General features: G+C 44.5%; 1 protein-coding gene across 1 annotated transcript; it reads left to right on the plus strand.

Annotated features, from left to right (window-relative positions):
- Positions 1 to 4,508: 4,508 nt before the first annotated feature.
- On the plus strand, positions 4,509 to 4,820 carry C7974DRAFT_299160 (uncharacterized protein; the record flags this gene model as incomplete). The annotated part of the gene is given in 2 exon segments (XM_046137731.1): positions 4,509 to 4,601; positions 4,614 to 4,820. Coding segments are annotated over 2 exon segments (300 nt in total), but the record flags the coding sequence as incomplete, so codon positions are not given.
- Positions 4,821 to 14,574: the final 9,754 nt, after the last annotated feature.

Genomic DNA, 14,574 nt, shown 5'->3' on the forward strand with positions numbered 1-14,574 from the left:
ATACTAGGTAGTAGAGTAGTAGTTTAAGATAGCAAGAGAAGAGTAGTAGAGAGATTATAAGGTAATATAGTATATAGCATAGAGTAGAGGAATAGAGATATAGATAGATTAGTTTTAGGTAAAGATATAGAACTATATAGTAAGAAATAACTACTAATAGTACTAGGTAAGCTAGAAGTACTATATAATAAGAGAAGGGATAGATAAGTAGTGCTAGTAGCTAAATATAGTAGTGCTGCTAGTATTTATAGCATAGTTAATAAGAGGCAGAATATAGGTAATAGGTAAGCTAGGATTTATAAAGATAAGAGATAAAGTATATACTAGGTAGCTAGAAAAGCTATATAGGTTAGAGATTTAGAGATAGATATTTAGCAACGCAATAGTAATAGTAATTAGGCTAGTGTTAGAGAGGTAGAGATAAGAAGGAGAGGAAGAGGAGAGTAGTAGAGTAGAGTAGCAAGTAGGGAAATTAATAAAATAATAGGTATATATATATAGTAAAGCTATAATAAGGTATTAGTAAGAGAGTAATAGAGTAGGAAGGTAGTAGGCCTATCTAGGGTAGAAGAAGGGGGGGTAGGTAGTAGGTAGTCTAGAGTAGAAGAAGAGGGGGTAGGTAGTAGGCCTATTCTAGGGCAATACTTAGGATTAGCCCTAACCCTAGATAATCTAGTGCTATAATATATACCTTTGCCTGTATATAGTGCGTTATAGGGGCTAGCCCTAGAAGAGTTTAAGGTACTAGACTAGTTAGGTTCCTATAGGCTAATAGCTTTAAAATTTAGATATATTAATTAGCGCGTTTAGCTGCACGTTAATACTTATTTGCAGCCCTGCAGTTAATATAGTTAATAGTATTAGGGTTTTATGTTTAATATTAGGGTTAGAGTTATAATATTGCGATACCCTAGATAGCTAGGTTTAGAGGCGTTCTAAGATAATAACTAGCTATTACTAAAAGCAAAGACGCGTCTATAACGCGAGATATAAAGCCGTGTCTATAGCCTAATATAGCCTATATTAAACTATTATTTATAGTCTATATTATAAAATTTAATTATTATTATAACTATTCTATAATTATAGCAGAAAGCAGCGTTAGGGGCTAGCATTTTAAGTATTTTAAGTATTTTAAGTATTTTAAGCATTTAGTTAAGTACGCGTTAGCTATGTGCAGAGAGTGCTAATATAGCGTTTTGCCTAGCTATATTAAGAGCTATATATAGCAGGCCTATCCTACTAAGTAGAAGCAAGCTAAAGCTATAGCAGAAGAAGTAAGTAATTAGGCTAGTTTAATCTAGTATGCTAGTAAGCTAGAGGTGCCTAGCTAGGTTATTAAGCCTATCTATCTATTGCCTATATATAAGGATAGGTTAATATGCTAGGTTAACCCTAACTATTATTACTAAATATTTAGAAAACTAGAGAGTATAAGAAAGCATTAGTAAGATATCTATAGTTAGTTAGCAGCAGGGAAGAGCAGATACTTAACCTAAAAGAAGTAGAAGAAGATATAAGAGCGTATTAGCTAGCACTATAAGAAAGTGCATTGCTAGCAGTTATTAGTCTAGGGCTAGGGGTTATAGTATTTCTAGGTCTACTAGCCTAGCGACGATAGCCTAGATATTATACCTATTAACAGCAAAGCAGCATAGGCACAGGTAGGCAAGTAGATAGCTAAAGTATAGGCTAGTGTTAAGATATAGGCGCAGAACACTATCTAGGAGGGCAAGACAGATAAAGTAAACCTATAGTTAGAGCAGACGCAATAGTTACTATATTTAGTAGGCATAGAGCGGCTAGAGTTAATAGCGTGCATCGAGGAGCCTATAGCAGAGCCTAATCTAAGATAGGAGCAGCAGGCTAAGCCTATAGAGGCAGCAATATAGGCAGCAATAGAAGATTTAGCGCGGTTTAGTTAAGCGTCTGTTATCTACTATATTAGTATATTTGTGCGGTTAGAGGCAATCTAAATAGAGAAGCACTAGACGTGGTTTTAGCTGTTGTAGCTATATATAGACTAGAAGTCGATTAGCGACTATATATAGCTATAGTAGCAGATATTAATATTTTTTGCACAAATATAATAGGAGCACGCATAGAAGAGTCTAGAGTACTATTTTATACGCTAGCAGCGTAAGGCATAGGAGGCGTTAGTTAAGGCAGCAGAGAGAAGCGTTAAAGGAGAGGAAGATAAAGACAAAGGCAGGGAAGAGGAAGAAGAAGAGGAAGAGGTAGAGGACTAAGACAAAGAAGACAAGACTATAGCAGACATTAACAAAGCTATTAACAAGGTAGAGATAGACACAGCTAAGCCTACTACTAACGCTATTAGCAAGCTAGAGAGGTTATTAAGCATCTAGCAGGCATGTTTAGAGTTTTATATTGCGTTAATAAGCTAGAAGATTACCTATAGGGAGTATAACAGCCTATTAGTATACGCGTTAGCTATATTAGGCATAAAGGAGGATAGTTAGAAGGGCGCTAAGCAGTATCTGCCTGTTTTATCGGCTATTATTAAGGTAGCGCGGCTTATAGTCGTGTAGCAGGTATTAGAGATATTAGGCCTATTAGACAATAATAGGTTCGACAGCAACAGCGCGTATAAGAGTAATAATAGCAGCAACCTGCCCTAACGCTAGCGTAAAGGATATTTATAGTTTATATAGGAGATAATAGACTAGTTTATAGTGCGTAGTAGCTATAGCCTAATATAGTAGATGTTAGATTTGCGGACATATAGGTTAAGGATCTATTATAATACTATGTTATGCAGCTATGTCGAGTAGGTTAGCTAGAACAAGTTATTATATAAGAGTTTGCAGTTTAGCATAGCACAGTTCTGCAGCATAGTATATAGATTAGCAATAGAGAGTCGATAGTTATTAATAGACAAGTTATTGTTTAGCAATAGTAAGGCTGCTAAGCCTATCTCTAGTATGCTGTAGGACTGTTTATGCGATAACCTAATAGATAAGCAGCCTAGGTAGAATTTTTTAAAGGACTACTGCACGCGCATGCCTATTAATAGAGAGAGGTAGTTATTCTAGCAGGTAGGGCAGAACGCTACTATTAGGGACTAATTTATGTAGCAGGGGACCTATTTAGGCATTAATATGCAGGAGGTAGAGCAGTATATAGATTAAGTAGTTACGTTCTAAGAGAAGTTAATTATATTAATGTATATAGTAGGCAGATAGCTAGCAAGAGGCCTAGAGATTATAAGCATCTAGCACAGCAATATAGTTAAGGGCAGGTACTATAACATATTTATTAAGGATAGTATAGTTATATTTATAACGCAGTACTATAAGGGATATAGTATAAGTAGTAATATTAAGATTATCTACTAGTATTTACCGCGCAAGGTAGGTAAGCTATTAGTATATTATATATAGTTAGTATTACTATTCTAGTAGTAGTTAGAGGCGATAGTATAGGAGAAGGAGGTAATATCGTTGCATATATAGCTAGCAGACCTAAGCGGCTGCAAGTAGACAAGTAACTAGTTCTGCAAGATATTAAAGCGTAAGAGCAGGATTAGATTAGGGTTAGAGCTAATAATTCTAGCATATCGCGAGATTACTATTAGCATTAGCTAGCGGTTTTTATGCAGGTCTACCGCGTTTTAAGCAGATAAGGGAGATAAGAATAAGAAGTAGAACAAGGAGAACATATAGTTAGCTATTGCAGACATGTAGGTAGGGCATATAGTGCATATTATAGAGATAATATATGCACAAGGCATTATAGAATAGATAGGGGTAGTAGTAGATAAGAGGTAGTAGTTCTATATATTAAGTATAGATTAGCACTGGTTTTTAGAGTTCTAAGCAGGCGTTAATAATAATAATAAGTGCAAGAAATGCAAGCAGGCCCTATTTAAGAGTAAGGCAGATAAGGTAAGGATTAATTGGTAGGGCCGGTTAAGGAAGATAGACACAGCCGCGCAGTTGCAGCAGATAATAGGCAAGGTAGTTAAGTTTCGCAGCGTGCAGAAAGAGGCTATTAAGGCTATTATTGCTAGCAAGAGTTACGTTATAGCTATAATGCTAACTAGGGCAGGCAAGAGCATATTATTTATATTACTAGCATAGGCTAAGCAGAGCAGTATAATAGTAGTTATAGTGCCGTTAATCGCGTTGCAAGGAGATATAATGCAGCAATGCAGGAAGTTAGGCATATTATGCGCTAAGTAGAATAGCTGCTACCTACTAGACGCAGCCGCAGTTATATTAGTAACGCCTAAGTTAGCGGTTAGGGAAAAGTTTGCAACGTTTTTAAACTAGTTGCAGGTAACGCGATAGCTAGACTGGATTATAATTAATAAGTATTATATTATATTAAACTACTAGTATAATTTCTATAAAGAGATGTAGAAGTTAGGTAAGTTAGCATCTACTAAGACGCAGATAGTAATATTAATAGTAATATTACTACTAAGTAAGAAAGATAAGTTATTCTAGCAGATATATATTAAGTAAGATTAGGTTAATTTATTCTAAGCTAAAACCGCAAGAATAAATATAGCGTACCGCATAATTAGGGTAGGTAAGGCAGCAAAGAAGAAGGAAGTAGAAGAGATAGTATTAGGCATAGTGTAGTAGAAGTTGCGTAGGCATAAGATAGGCAAGGTTATAGTATATAGCAATTTAGTGCTAAAGGTTAAGAAGTTAGCAAAGAAGTTAGGTTATTATGCATACTATTATAAGGCTATAGGCAAAGCAAGCATATTAGAAGAATTTGCTGCAGGTAAAAAGTATATAATTATAGCAATAAGCGCGTTAGGGATAGGCATTAATATACCTAATATCTAGTATATTATATATATTAATTAGCTATTTACTATATTAGATTACGCATAGAAAAGTAGGCGTGTAGGACGCGATAGATTATATAGCAAGGCAATTATAATTATATAGGAAGGTAAGCAGCAGGCAGCTAAGAACAAGCAGGTAGAGGTAGAATAGCAGTTAGTGCAAGCGTATATAGAAGGCATAGATAAGATAGTAATATATAGGCAGGTAGTATTAGATAGGTATTTAGATAGGTAAAAGAAAGAGCAGGTAGTATATAAAGAGGGAGAGAAGAAGTGCAATATATGTAGAGGAGCAGATAGTAAGGAAAAAGATAAGGAGAAGATAGAGAAGGAGATAGAGGAGGAAGAGAGTAAGAAGAATAAGAGAGGCAGTAGTAATATAGAGGATACTAATATAGTCGAGGCAGAGTAAGAGGAGGTATAGTAGGTGTTTAAGCAGTAGTAGCAAGCATAACGCAGCCTGCAACAGACGTTAATATAGTAGTAGTAGCAAGAGTTTGCTAATATAGAGTAGTTGTGCAGGCAGTTAGTATAGTAGATAAAGCGGTATAGGATATATAAGGTAGCAGGCAATAGATAGAGCAAGCATAATATGCAGCGGTGTTAGAGGCTAGAGAGCTAGCAGGCTAAGGAGATAATTAAGGCAGTAGAGAAGAAGATGCGGTTCGAGGCATATTTAGGTTATTTTTAGTATAGAGTACTATAGGAGGTGTGCAACCGATAGGAAGATAATAGATATAGATAGTATTATAAGGTAGATAGAAGGGATTATTAATACTAAGGGGTATTAGTAGCAGAGTTATTAGAATTAGTATATAGGGGTAGGGAGGGCGTAATAGAGCGGTAGATTAGCTAGTTAGTAGAGCAGGGCGTCGATGCAAGTTTAATAGAAGGATTAATTAAGCATTTAGGGCGCAAATAGGCGTTAGAGTATATTAAAAGCAATAGGTTAGTAGGGGAGTTTTATTAGATTACGCAGTTAATAGCAGAGTAGAAGTAGTAGGCATAGTAGTAGCTAATAAAAGAGTTTTTTATTTATAATTAATAGAAGCAGTATAGCTAAGTTAGGTTTAGGCTAGAATATAGGTTAAGGGTAGTAGAGTTAGGTTTAGGGCGGGATAGAAGTTAGGGTAGTAGAGTTGTAGTTAGGCCTAGATGCAAGTTAGGATAGAGTTAGAGTTTGCTATATTTAAGTTAAGTAGACAATAGCATATAGAAGAATATAGAAGCTAATAAGAAGACCTATAAAACCTAAGTAGTTCCCTAAATAGTTCCCTAAGTAGTTCCTCTAAGTAGTTCCCTAAGTAGCGCATTAACTTAAGTAGTTACCCTACCTAAGTAATATATCTAACCTAAGTAGATCCTCTAACCTAAGTAGTTCCTATATAGTTCTCTAAGTAGCGCGCTACCTAAGTAGTCTAAAAGTAGTATTAACTCTAGGTAGTCTAAAAGTAGACCCCTAACCTAAGTAGCCTAAAAGTAGTCTCTACCTAAGCCTAGAGAGTTTATATTAGTAACTCTAAATTAGTAAGAGCTAATTATTTAAGAATAGCCTATAGCCTAGAAAGAGCCTATAGCCTAGAAAGAGCACCTAAAACTAAGTAAGTCTCGAACCTAAAGCAGCTGTTTATATTAAAAAGAAAGCGCAGAATTAAGATAATAAAAATTTAGGAAAAATAAGATATAGAGAGAAGAAGGCATTTAAAAAGGTTGTTAGGGGGTTTAGGTAGATAGATTAGGATAGAGATAATATATAAAAGGGTGTTTTAGGCATTTAGAGAGTATTATTATAAGATAGAACAGTAGTTAGAGGAAGTTTAGCAAATCTAATTATAGTGCTATAGCTAGAAAGGCATTCCTAAACCTATAGATGCTATAGTGCGTAAGAGAGGGGCGGGCAGTAGGCCTGTTAGGTGTTATAAAGCAGTTAGGCAGGGGCGGTAGAGAGTAAAGGAGAAAGAAGAGAGGTAGGTAGGGCCGTAATAAGGTATTATAAGCAAGAGATAAGGGAGAGAAGAAGGTAGAAGAAGGGTTAGGCAGTAGGCCTATAGGGGTTTTAAGAGAGGGTTATTAAAAAGAAGGGAGAAGAGAGTAGGCAGTAGGCCTATAAGGTATTATAAAGAAGCCGAGCGCAGCGGTAAAGTAGAAGGGGGGGGGGGGGGCAGAAGGCCTATAGGGAGGCACAAGAAGCGCAGTAGTTAAGAAAAGAGAAGAGGTAGGCAACAAAGCTATAATAAGGTATTATCGAGAGGTTAATATAGCAAAGCAGTAGAGAGGTAAGCTGTAATAATATATTATAAGAATGCTAAGCGCAGTAGTTAGCAATAGCATAGAAGAAGAAGAGGCCGATAGTAAGGCATACTACTTATAGAGGTGCCCCTAAGCCTATAGAGAGGTCTGCAACCTATAAAGAGGCCTCTATAACTTATGCGTTAGTTATGTATAATAGAGGTATAGTAGATACCTATCTAAGAGTGCAGCAAGTATTAATAGAAGCATAGTCGAGACTATTAGAGAAAAGCGAAAGGGTAGAGAGGGAGGGAAGGCAGGTAGTTAAGGAGCATAACCTATAACTAGTAAGAGATAATAGCAAACAGCCTATTAAAGGCCCTATAACCTGCGAGAAGGTTAATAGAGCAAGCAGATCTATTATTAAAAGCAGAAGAGCACAGCATTAAACTATAAAAATAATCGAGACAGCATTTAGGGGAGAAGAACCGATAGGGGGGCCTATAAGGCGTTATAAGAGAGTAAGCATAATAAAGATATTAGATAAGTAAAGTTAGGTTTAGAACTAGATATAAGTCGAGGTTAAGGTTAAGGTTACCTGCATTTACAGGCTAGCAACTAGTAGAGGGTATAATAGAAACCTATCTAAGAGTGCATAGGGCATATTAAGCATTAGAGAGACGCGCCTATCCAATATGAGGTGACGAGAGAGGCCCTATCCAATATGAGGTGACGAGAGAGGCCCTATCCAATATGAGGTGACGAGAGAGGCCCTTCTCGCAGCAAAATTAGCTTAATATCGCTTAGCGTTAGGGTTTCGCACTAAAATTAAGGAGGCGACTCGTCAAACTTCATGTACCCAACTCATCAGAAACAAAGCACTGCACAGCAATTTCGCTCATACAAAGTCGTCTTGTACGCGTCTGAATATTGCGCCGGTATTGTTGTTTTCAACAAATTACAGATCTACTGATACAGCAGGGTTAGGGTTAACTTGGGGTTAACTTAGGGCTCACGATGGAGCTAGTGTGGGACAGCCGTCTGTCAACACCGCAAGAGCGAGTTAACACAACAAGCAGCAGCGCACAACGCCGTAAAAGAGGCTTGCAAGTATCGCTTGACAATTGCGATAAGATTCTTTGCTTTTTGCAAGAGTTTGGTGTTTTAGTATGCAGGGAGCATTACACTGCTGTTGTTAATCTTAACACGCATCTCTTGCAGCATCACAGTGTGCCCGCTGCAACTCGAAAACAAGTTGTTGAACGCTTCAATCAATTCGCGCTAGTTGATGCAGCAGACGTTGAGCTTCCAGATGAGCCGGCGCGACCGATAGAAGAGCTTGGGAAACCGCTAGACGGGCTGCAGTGCAAGACATGCAGCTTCATCACTATCAACAAGGACACAATGCGCATGCACTGTAAGAAAGATCACCAGCAAGCTTGGCTAGGAGAAAGAGGCGCGCTCTATCACACTGTCAAAGTACAGAGCTTTTTCCGCACAGGGGGTTTACAGCGATACTTTGTTGTTGATTCAGCGGTAGCCGAAAATGCTCTAAACGACAACGTCGAGGTTGCAGTTCAGAGGCAGCTTGCTGAGTATAAACTGACACAACAAGAAGTCGAGGAAGAGCTGCAAACGCTAGAAGAGGCCGCGAAAACAGACAAGACAGGCTGGTTCAAGCGGACAGGCTGGTTGGCGTTCTTCAAGGATCGAAATCTTGTTCATCTGGCCCATCAAGCCCGGGCTCCTATCCAATATGAGGTGACGAGAGAGGCCCTTCTCGCAGCAAAATTAGCTTAATATCGCTTAGCGTTAGGGTTTCGCACTAAAATTAAGGAGGCGACTCGTCAAACTTCATGTACCCAACTCATCAGAAACAAAGCACTGCACAGCAATTTCGCTCATACAAAGTCGTCTTGTACGCGTCTGAATATTGCGCCGGTATTGTTGTTTTCAACAAATTACAGATCTACTGATACAGCAGGGTTAGGGTTAACTTGGGGTTAACTTAGGGCTCACGATGGAGCTAGTGTGGGACAGCCGTCTGTCAACACCGCAAGAGCGAGTTAACACAACAAGCAGCAGCGCACAACGCCGTAAAAGAGGCTTGCAAGTATCGCTTGACAATTGCGATAAGATTCTTTGCTTTTTGCAAGAGTTTGGTGTTTTAGTATGCAGGGAGCATTACACTGCTGTTGTTAATCTTAACACGCATCTCTTGCAGCATCACAGTGTGCCCGCTGCAACTCGAAAACAAGTTGTTGAACGCTTCAATCAATTCGCGCTAGTTGATGCAGCAGACGTTGAGCTTCCAGATGAGCCGGCGCGACTGATAGAAGAGCTTGGGAAACCGCTAGACGGGCTGCAGTGCAAGACATGCAGCTTCATCACTATCAACAAGGACACAATGCGCATGCACTGTAAGAAAGATCACCAGCAAGCTTGGCTAGGAGAAAGAGGCGCGCTCTATCACACTGTTAAAGTACAGAGCTTTTTCCGCACAGGGGGTTTACAGCGATACTTTGTTGTTGATTCAGCGGTAGCTGAAAATGCTCTAAACGACAACGTCAAGGTTGCAGTTTAGAGGCAGCTTGCTGAGTATAAACTGACACAACAAGAAGTCGAGGAAGAGCTGCAAACGCTAGAAGAGGCCGCGAAAACAGACAAGACAGGCTGGTTCAAGCGGACAGGCTGGTTGGCGTTCTTCAAGGATCGAAATCTTGTTCATCTGGCCCATCAAGCCCGGGCTCCCGATCGGAGCGAACACAAGCTCAAGCTAGCTGCTCAGCTGGCAGAGGGACTGATTAAGAGAAGCGTTAAGGGATTGGCTACGCTTCCGCAAGAACTCAGGCGCTGGCTGCGGAGCGCAAAGCAGAGCGAGATCGACGTGCGGCCGTTGGGGCGACTGCAGAACCCAGAGAGTCAGGCTGTGTACGCAAGCTATATAGTGAGGTTTGTCTGCTTCTATCTACGCGTGCTAGGAGATGAAGAGCAGCGGATTATGCGTTTCCGACAGCAGCGCGACACAGCTGCTCGATCCGAAAGCAGTGCGGCGTTGAGCAGCGACGAAGACAGCGAAGACGAAGCGGAAGGCAGTGAGGCTGACGACGACAGCCCGCGGCCCCGGCGCAGGACACGCAGTCAACAGGCACCAGACATGATGAAGGACACGCGCGAGCTCTTCACGTGGACAGCTGAGCAGAAGTTGTATGCGATCAGGCTGTGGGACGCGCTAGATGGCGACGACAGAGGCGCTCAGACGGAGGCGCTTCTTGCGTCTATCAGCTCGTTCATCTTCACGACGTATCATCCCGTGGCGTTGTCTACTGGTTTGATTCAGTTTCTCGCAGTGCTTGGGATTGATGTAGACACGGGCCGCTTGCGGACCGCAAAGAACTACTCGTACATGCTGGCGGGGATGGTGTACTGCGTGCGGGTGCTCGCTCTGGAGAAGCTGCTCCCAGGAGGGCAGCGCGACACGCAGACAGAAGAAGACCGCGACAGTTTTCTGGCAACGCGGCACAAGCAGCTAGCAGACGGCACGTTCAGCCCGATGAGCGAGATGATCAGCATGCTGGCGTACGGCAAACACATTGGACTCACGGCCGGCAACTCAGGCAACGCTTACTGGTCAGAGGACAAGCAGACGTTCTATCTGAACGGCCGACCGATCGTCATCCGCCGCTTCTGCAAGATGGCGCAGGACTTGTTGGCTGAAACAGAGCAGATGCTGTGGGAGCTTTGCTGGGTGGACGGCGAGGAAGAGCGGGTTACCGTTGATTTGAAGCAGGTAGTCGACGACGTCACGTTCACAAAACGACGCACGTCGTTTGTCGACGCTCCAGGCAACAAACTGCAAGGCGGGCTGGCTTGGATGCTTAGGAGAGCGATGACTACAGCGGGCGGGCTGCGATTAACGCGTGCGGACGGGCAGTGGAGCGTCAAGGCGGTGCGGCAGTACATGCGACAGATGGATCGCTTCTTGGAACTGCTGCTCTGCAGCGTGCACGTCACGTCAGGGCAGCCGGGGAGGGGATCGGAGATCACGACGATTCGGCACCGCAACGGTGTACTGCAGGACCGCAACATCTTCGTCGTGGACGGGCAGGTGATGACAGTGGTCCGCTATCACAAGTCGCAGTCGCAGTGGGACAAGCCGAAGATCGTGCCGCGCTTCTTGCCGCCGCAGCTGGGGCAGGTGATGGCGGTTGTACTTGGTCTACGTACAGCCGTTCCGCGAGTATCTGACGCTGCAGGTGCTGGGCGGTAGCTACAGCGACTACGTGTGGCACGACGCGCAGGGCGCGTGGGACACCAGCCGGCTCACGAGGGTGCTGAAGCGCGAGACAGGGAAGAGGCTGGGCGTGGTGCTGCACACGCTCGACTACCGGCACACGGCAGTAGGTATCGGGCGAGTCAAGGTGGGAGAGTCGTTCAGCAGGGGCTATCAGGACGACGTTGGCGAGACAGAAGAGGCGGAAGTGGACGATGATGGCGAAGACGTTCTTGAGCTGCAGAACTCACGCACAACCGCAATGGGGGTAGGCAACTACAGCGTGCCGATGGATATCGTGAAGCATCTCAGCGTGCGGTCCGTTGATGCGTTCCGGCCGCTTAGCGCAGCATGGCACCGCTTCTTAGGGGTGGATGGGAGCGCAGCGAAGCCCGTAGAGCCGAGCAGGACGACAAAGCGACGGATGAGCAACAGCACGTCGTCGGCGCTTGTTGGGCTGCCGAAAGAGAAAGAAGTGCGGTTTGCAGACCCGCGAGCCGACGCGATACACAGGGGGCTGCAGCAGGTGCTAGGCAAGCAAGATGTTGGCTTTCGATCGGTGGAGCAGGAGCAGGCTTTGCACGCGGTGCTGGAGAAGCAGACGCCGCTCATCGTCGTGCTTCCGACGGGCGGAGGCAAGAGCTTGCTGTTCACGCTGCCGGCTTGCGTGGAGGAGCCGGGGGGTAACGGTGGTCGTTGTGCCGTACCGGGCGCTGATTGAAGATCTAGTCAGGAGGATTCAGCAGTGCGGCGTCGAGTGCATGGAGTGGAAGCACGGCGAGAACAACCCGGCATCTGTGGTGGTGGTCAGTGCAGACGTAGCTGGCGACATAACAAGCACTGGCAACTTTCTTGGCTACGCGCGGATGCTGAAAGGAAAGGGGCTGCTGCATAGGGTGGTGATTGACGAGTGTCATCTGGTGTTCACGGCGAGGAATTGGCGAGAGAAGCTGCTGACGATGAAGAACTTGCGGCTGCTGGGTAGTCCGATGGTGATGCTGACAGCAACGCTGCCGCCGCTGCAGGAGGGAGAGTTTGAGGCGAGCATGCTTGTGCGTCACGCAACGTACATAAGGGCAAGCACGGTGCGGCCGAACGCGCGGTACTTTGTGTCATGGTGTCAGCGCAACAAGCTTGAGGAGACAGCGCTGTTCATGTGCAAGCGGTGGGCAGAGAAGCTGCGGCGGAGTAGACAGAAGGGGGTGGTGTACTGCAAGAGCAAGGTGCAGTGCGAGCGACTCGCGACGGAGCTGGGCTGCGGACACTATCACGCAGGGGTGGTAGATCGCGCAGACCGGCTACAGGAGTGGGTGGAGGGGGGGCGGAATGATGGTGGCGACGTCGGCGCTGGGGACGGGAGTGGACTTTGCTGGCATCGTGTACATCTTGCACGTAGGCACACCGTGGAGCATGAGCGACTTTGCTCAGGCAAGCGGACGCGGGGGACGAGGAGGAGAGCAATACGATGTGGTGGTGCTGGTGGGGCACGGGGAGGTGGAGCAGGTGATGGAGCGAGAGAGAGAGAAGATGGACGTGCTCGCGATGGGGCAGTTTCTGATCGGCAGCGGGTGTCGACGAGAGCTGATGAGCTCGTATCTGGACGAGCGGGGGCAGAGCTGCGGGCAGATTGGGGCAGCGGGGTGCGATCGATGCGGAGAGGGAGAGGAGGTATGGATAGAGGAGCAGGAAAAGTGGTCGCAGGAGTGGGGGGTGGTGGAGGAGGCGTTTGGGGAGCTGCGAGAGGGGTGCGCGATATGCTGGGTGGTAGGGCAGCAGTTCAAGACGGCGAGGGAAGAGCAGTGGAGAGATCACAAGGCGATGCAGTGCACGGCATGGAGTAGAGGAACAGGGATGCAGGCAGATCAGTTTCGGGTGAAGATGCGGGACCGCACGGTGAGGAACAACTGTCGACGGTGCTGGGTGAGTCAGAAGTACTGCGCGACGGGGGAAGGGATGGACAAGCGGTGTCAGTGGCCGAACGTGGTGGTGCCGCTGGCGTTTGCATCGCGGTTGACAAGGGGTGGGATCCGGGCGATGGGAGAGCTGGGGTTTGCAGAGACGGGAGACGAGGCGTACGCTGGGTGGCTGGGAAAGCCGCACAGGTCGGAGATTTGGGGACAGATGTTTAGCAACGCAATGGCGATGGCGATTAGGCTAGTGTTGGAGGGGTGGGGACGAGAGGGAGAGGAAGAGGAGGGTAGCAGAGTAGAGTAGCAAGCAGGGGAATGGATGAAGCAATGGGTGTATATGCGCAGCAAAGCCGTGATAAGGTATTGGCAAGAGAGTAACAGGGGGGGTGGGTGGTGGGCCCGTCCGGGGCAGAAGAAGGGGGGGTGGGTGGTGGGCCCGTCAGGTGTCACAAGCAGCGGAGCGGTTGGGGTGAGTGGGAGAAGAAGGGGGGGTGGGTGGTGGGCCGTTCAGGTGTCACAAGGAGTGGAGCAGCAAAGGGAAAGAGAGAAGAGCATAGCAAGGTGTAGCAAGGTGTAGCAAGGTATAGCAGGGTGTAGCAAGGTATAGCAGGGTGTAGTAAGGTATAGCAGAGTGTAGTAAGGTATAGCAGGGTGTAGCAGGGCGTGGTAAGGTATAGCAGGGTGTGGTAGAAGGCTAAGCTATAATAAAATATTACAAGTTAAGAGAAGAGGAGAGTAGGTAGTAGGTAGTAAGAAAAAAATAGGTAGTAGGTGTAAAGAAAAAAGTAGGTAGTAGAAAAAAAAGAATAGGTAGTAGGTAAAGAAAAAAAGATAGTTATTAAGTATAGAAAAAAATAGCTAGTAGGTATAATAAAAAAAGTAGGTAGTAAATATAAAAGAAAATTAGAAGAACTCAAGAGAGAGAAGAAGAGTACATGGAGTGGTAAACAAGTTAGTAGAGTATATAGACTAAAGAAGTATAGTAAAGTAGTTTATTGGAATAAGTTAGAATAGATGAAGTTGATTAGAAAAAAAGGGTGGTAGTAGAGGGCTAGAGAAGAGAAGAGGAAGGCGGTAGAGTAGGGTAGAGTAGGATAGGATGGGTAAAGTAGGAAGCAAATAAAGTTGTGTAGAGAAGCAAGAGCAATAGAGGTGCAGGCAAGAAAGGAGAACAGGAGCAGTAAGCAGCAGAAGAAGAGGAAGCAGGCAAGTTATAGGAGGAGAGAGAAGGAAGTATATAGGAGAGAGAAGGAAGTATATAGGAGAGAGAAGGAAGTATATAGGAGAGAGAAGGAAGTATATAGGAGAGAGAAGGAAGTATATAGGAGAGAGAAGGAAGT

Source organism: Boeremia exigua, assembly GCF_020726555.1.
Source record: "Boeremia exigua strain MPI-SDFR-AT-0100 chromosome Unknown C7974scaffold_1, whole genome shotgun sequence".
NCBI classification, from domain to species: domain Eukaryota; kingdom Fungi; phylum Ascomycota; class Dothideomycetes; order Pleosporales; family Didymellaceae; genus Boeremia; species Boeremia exigua.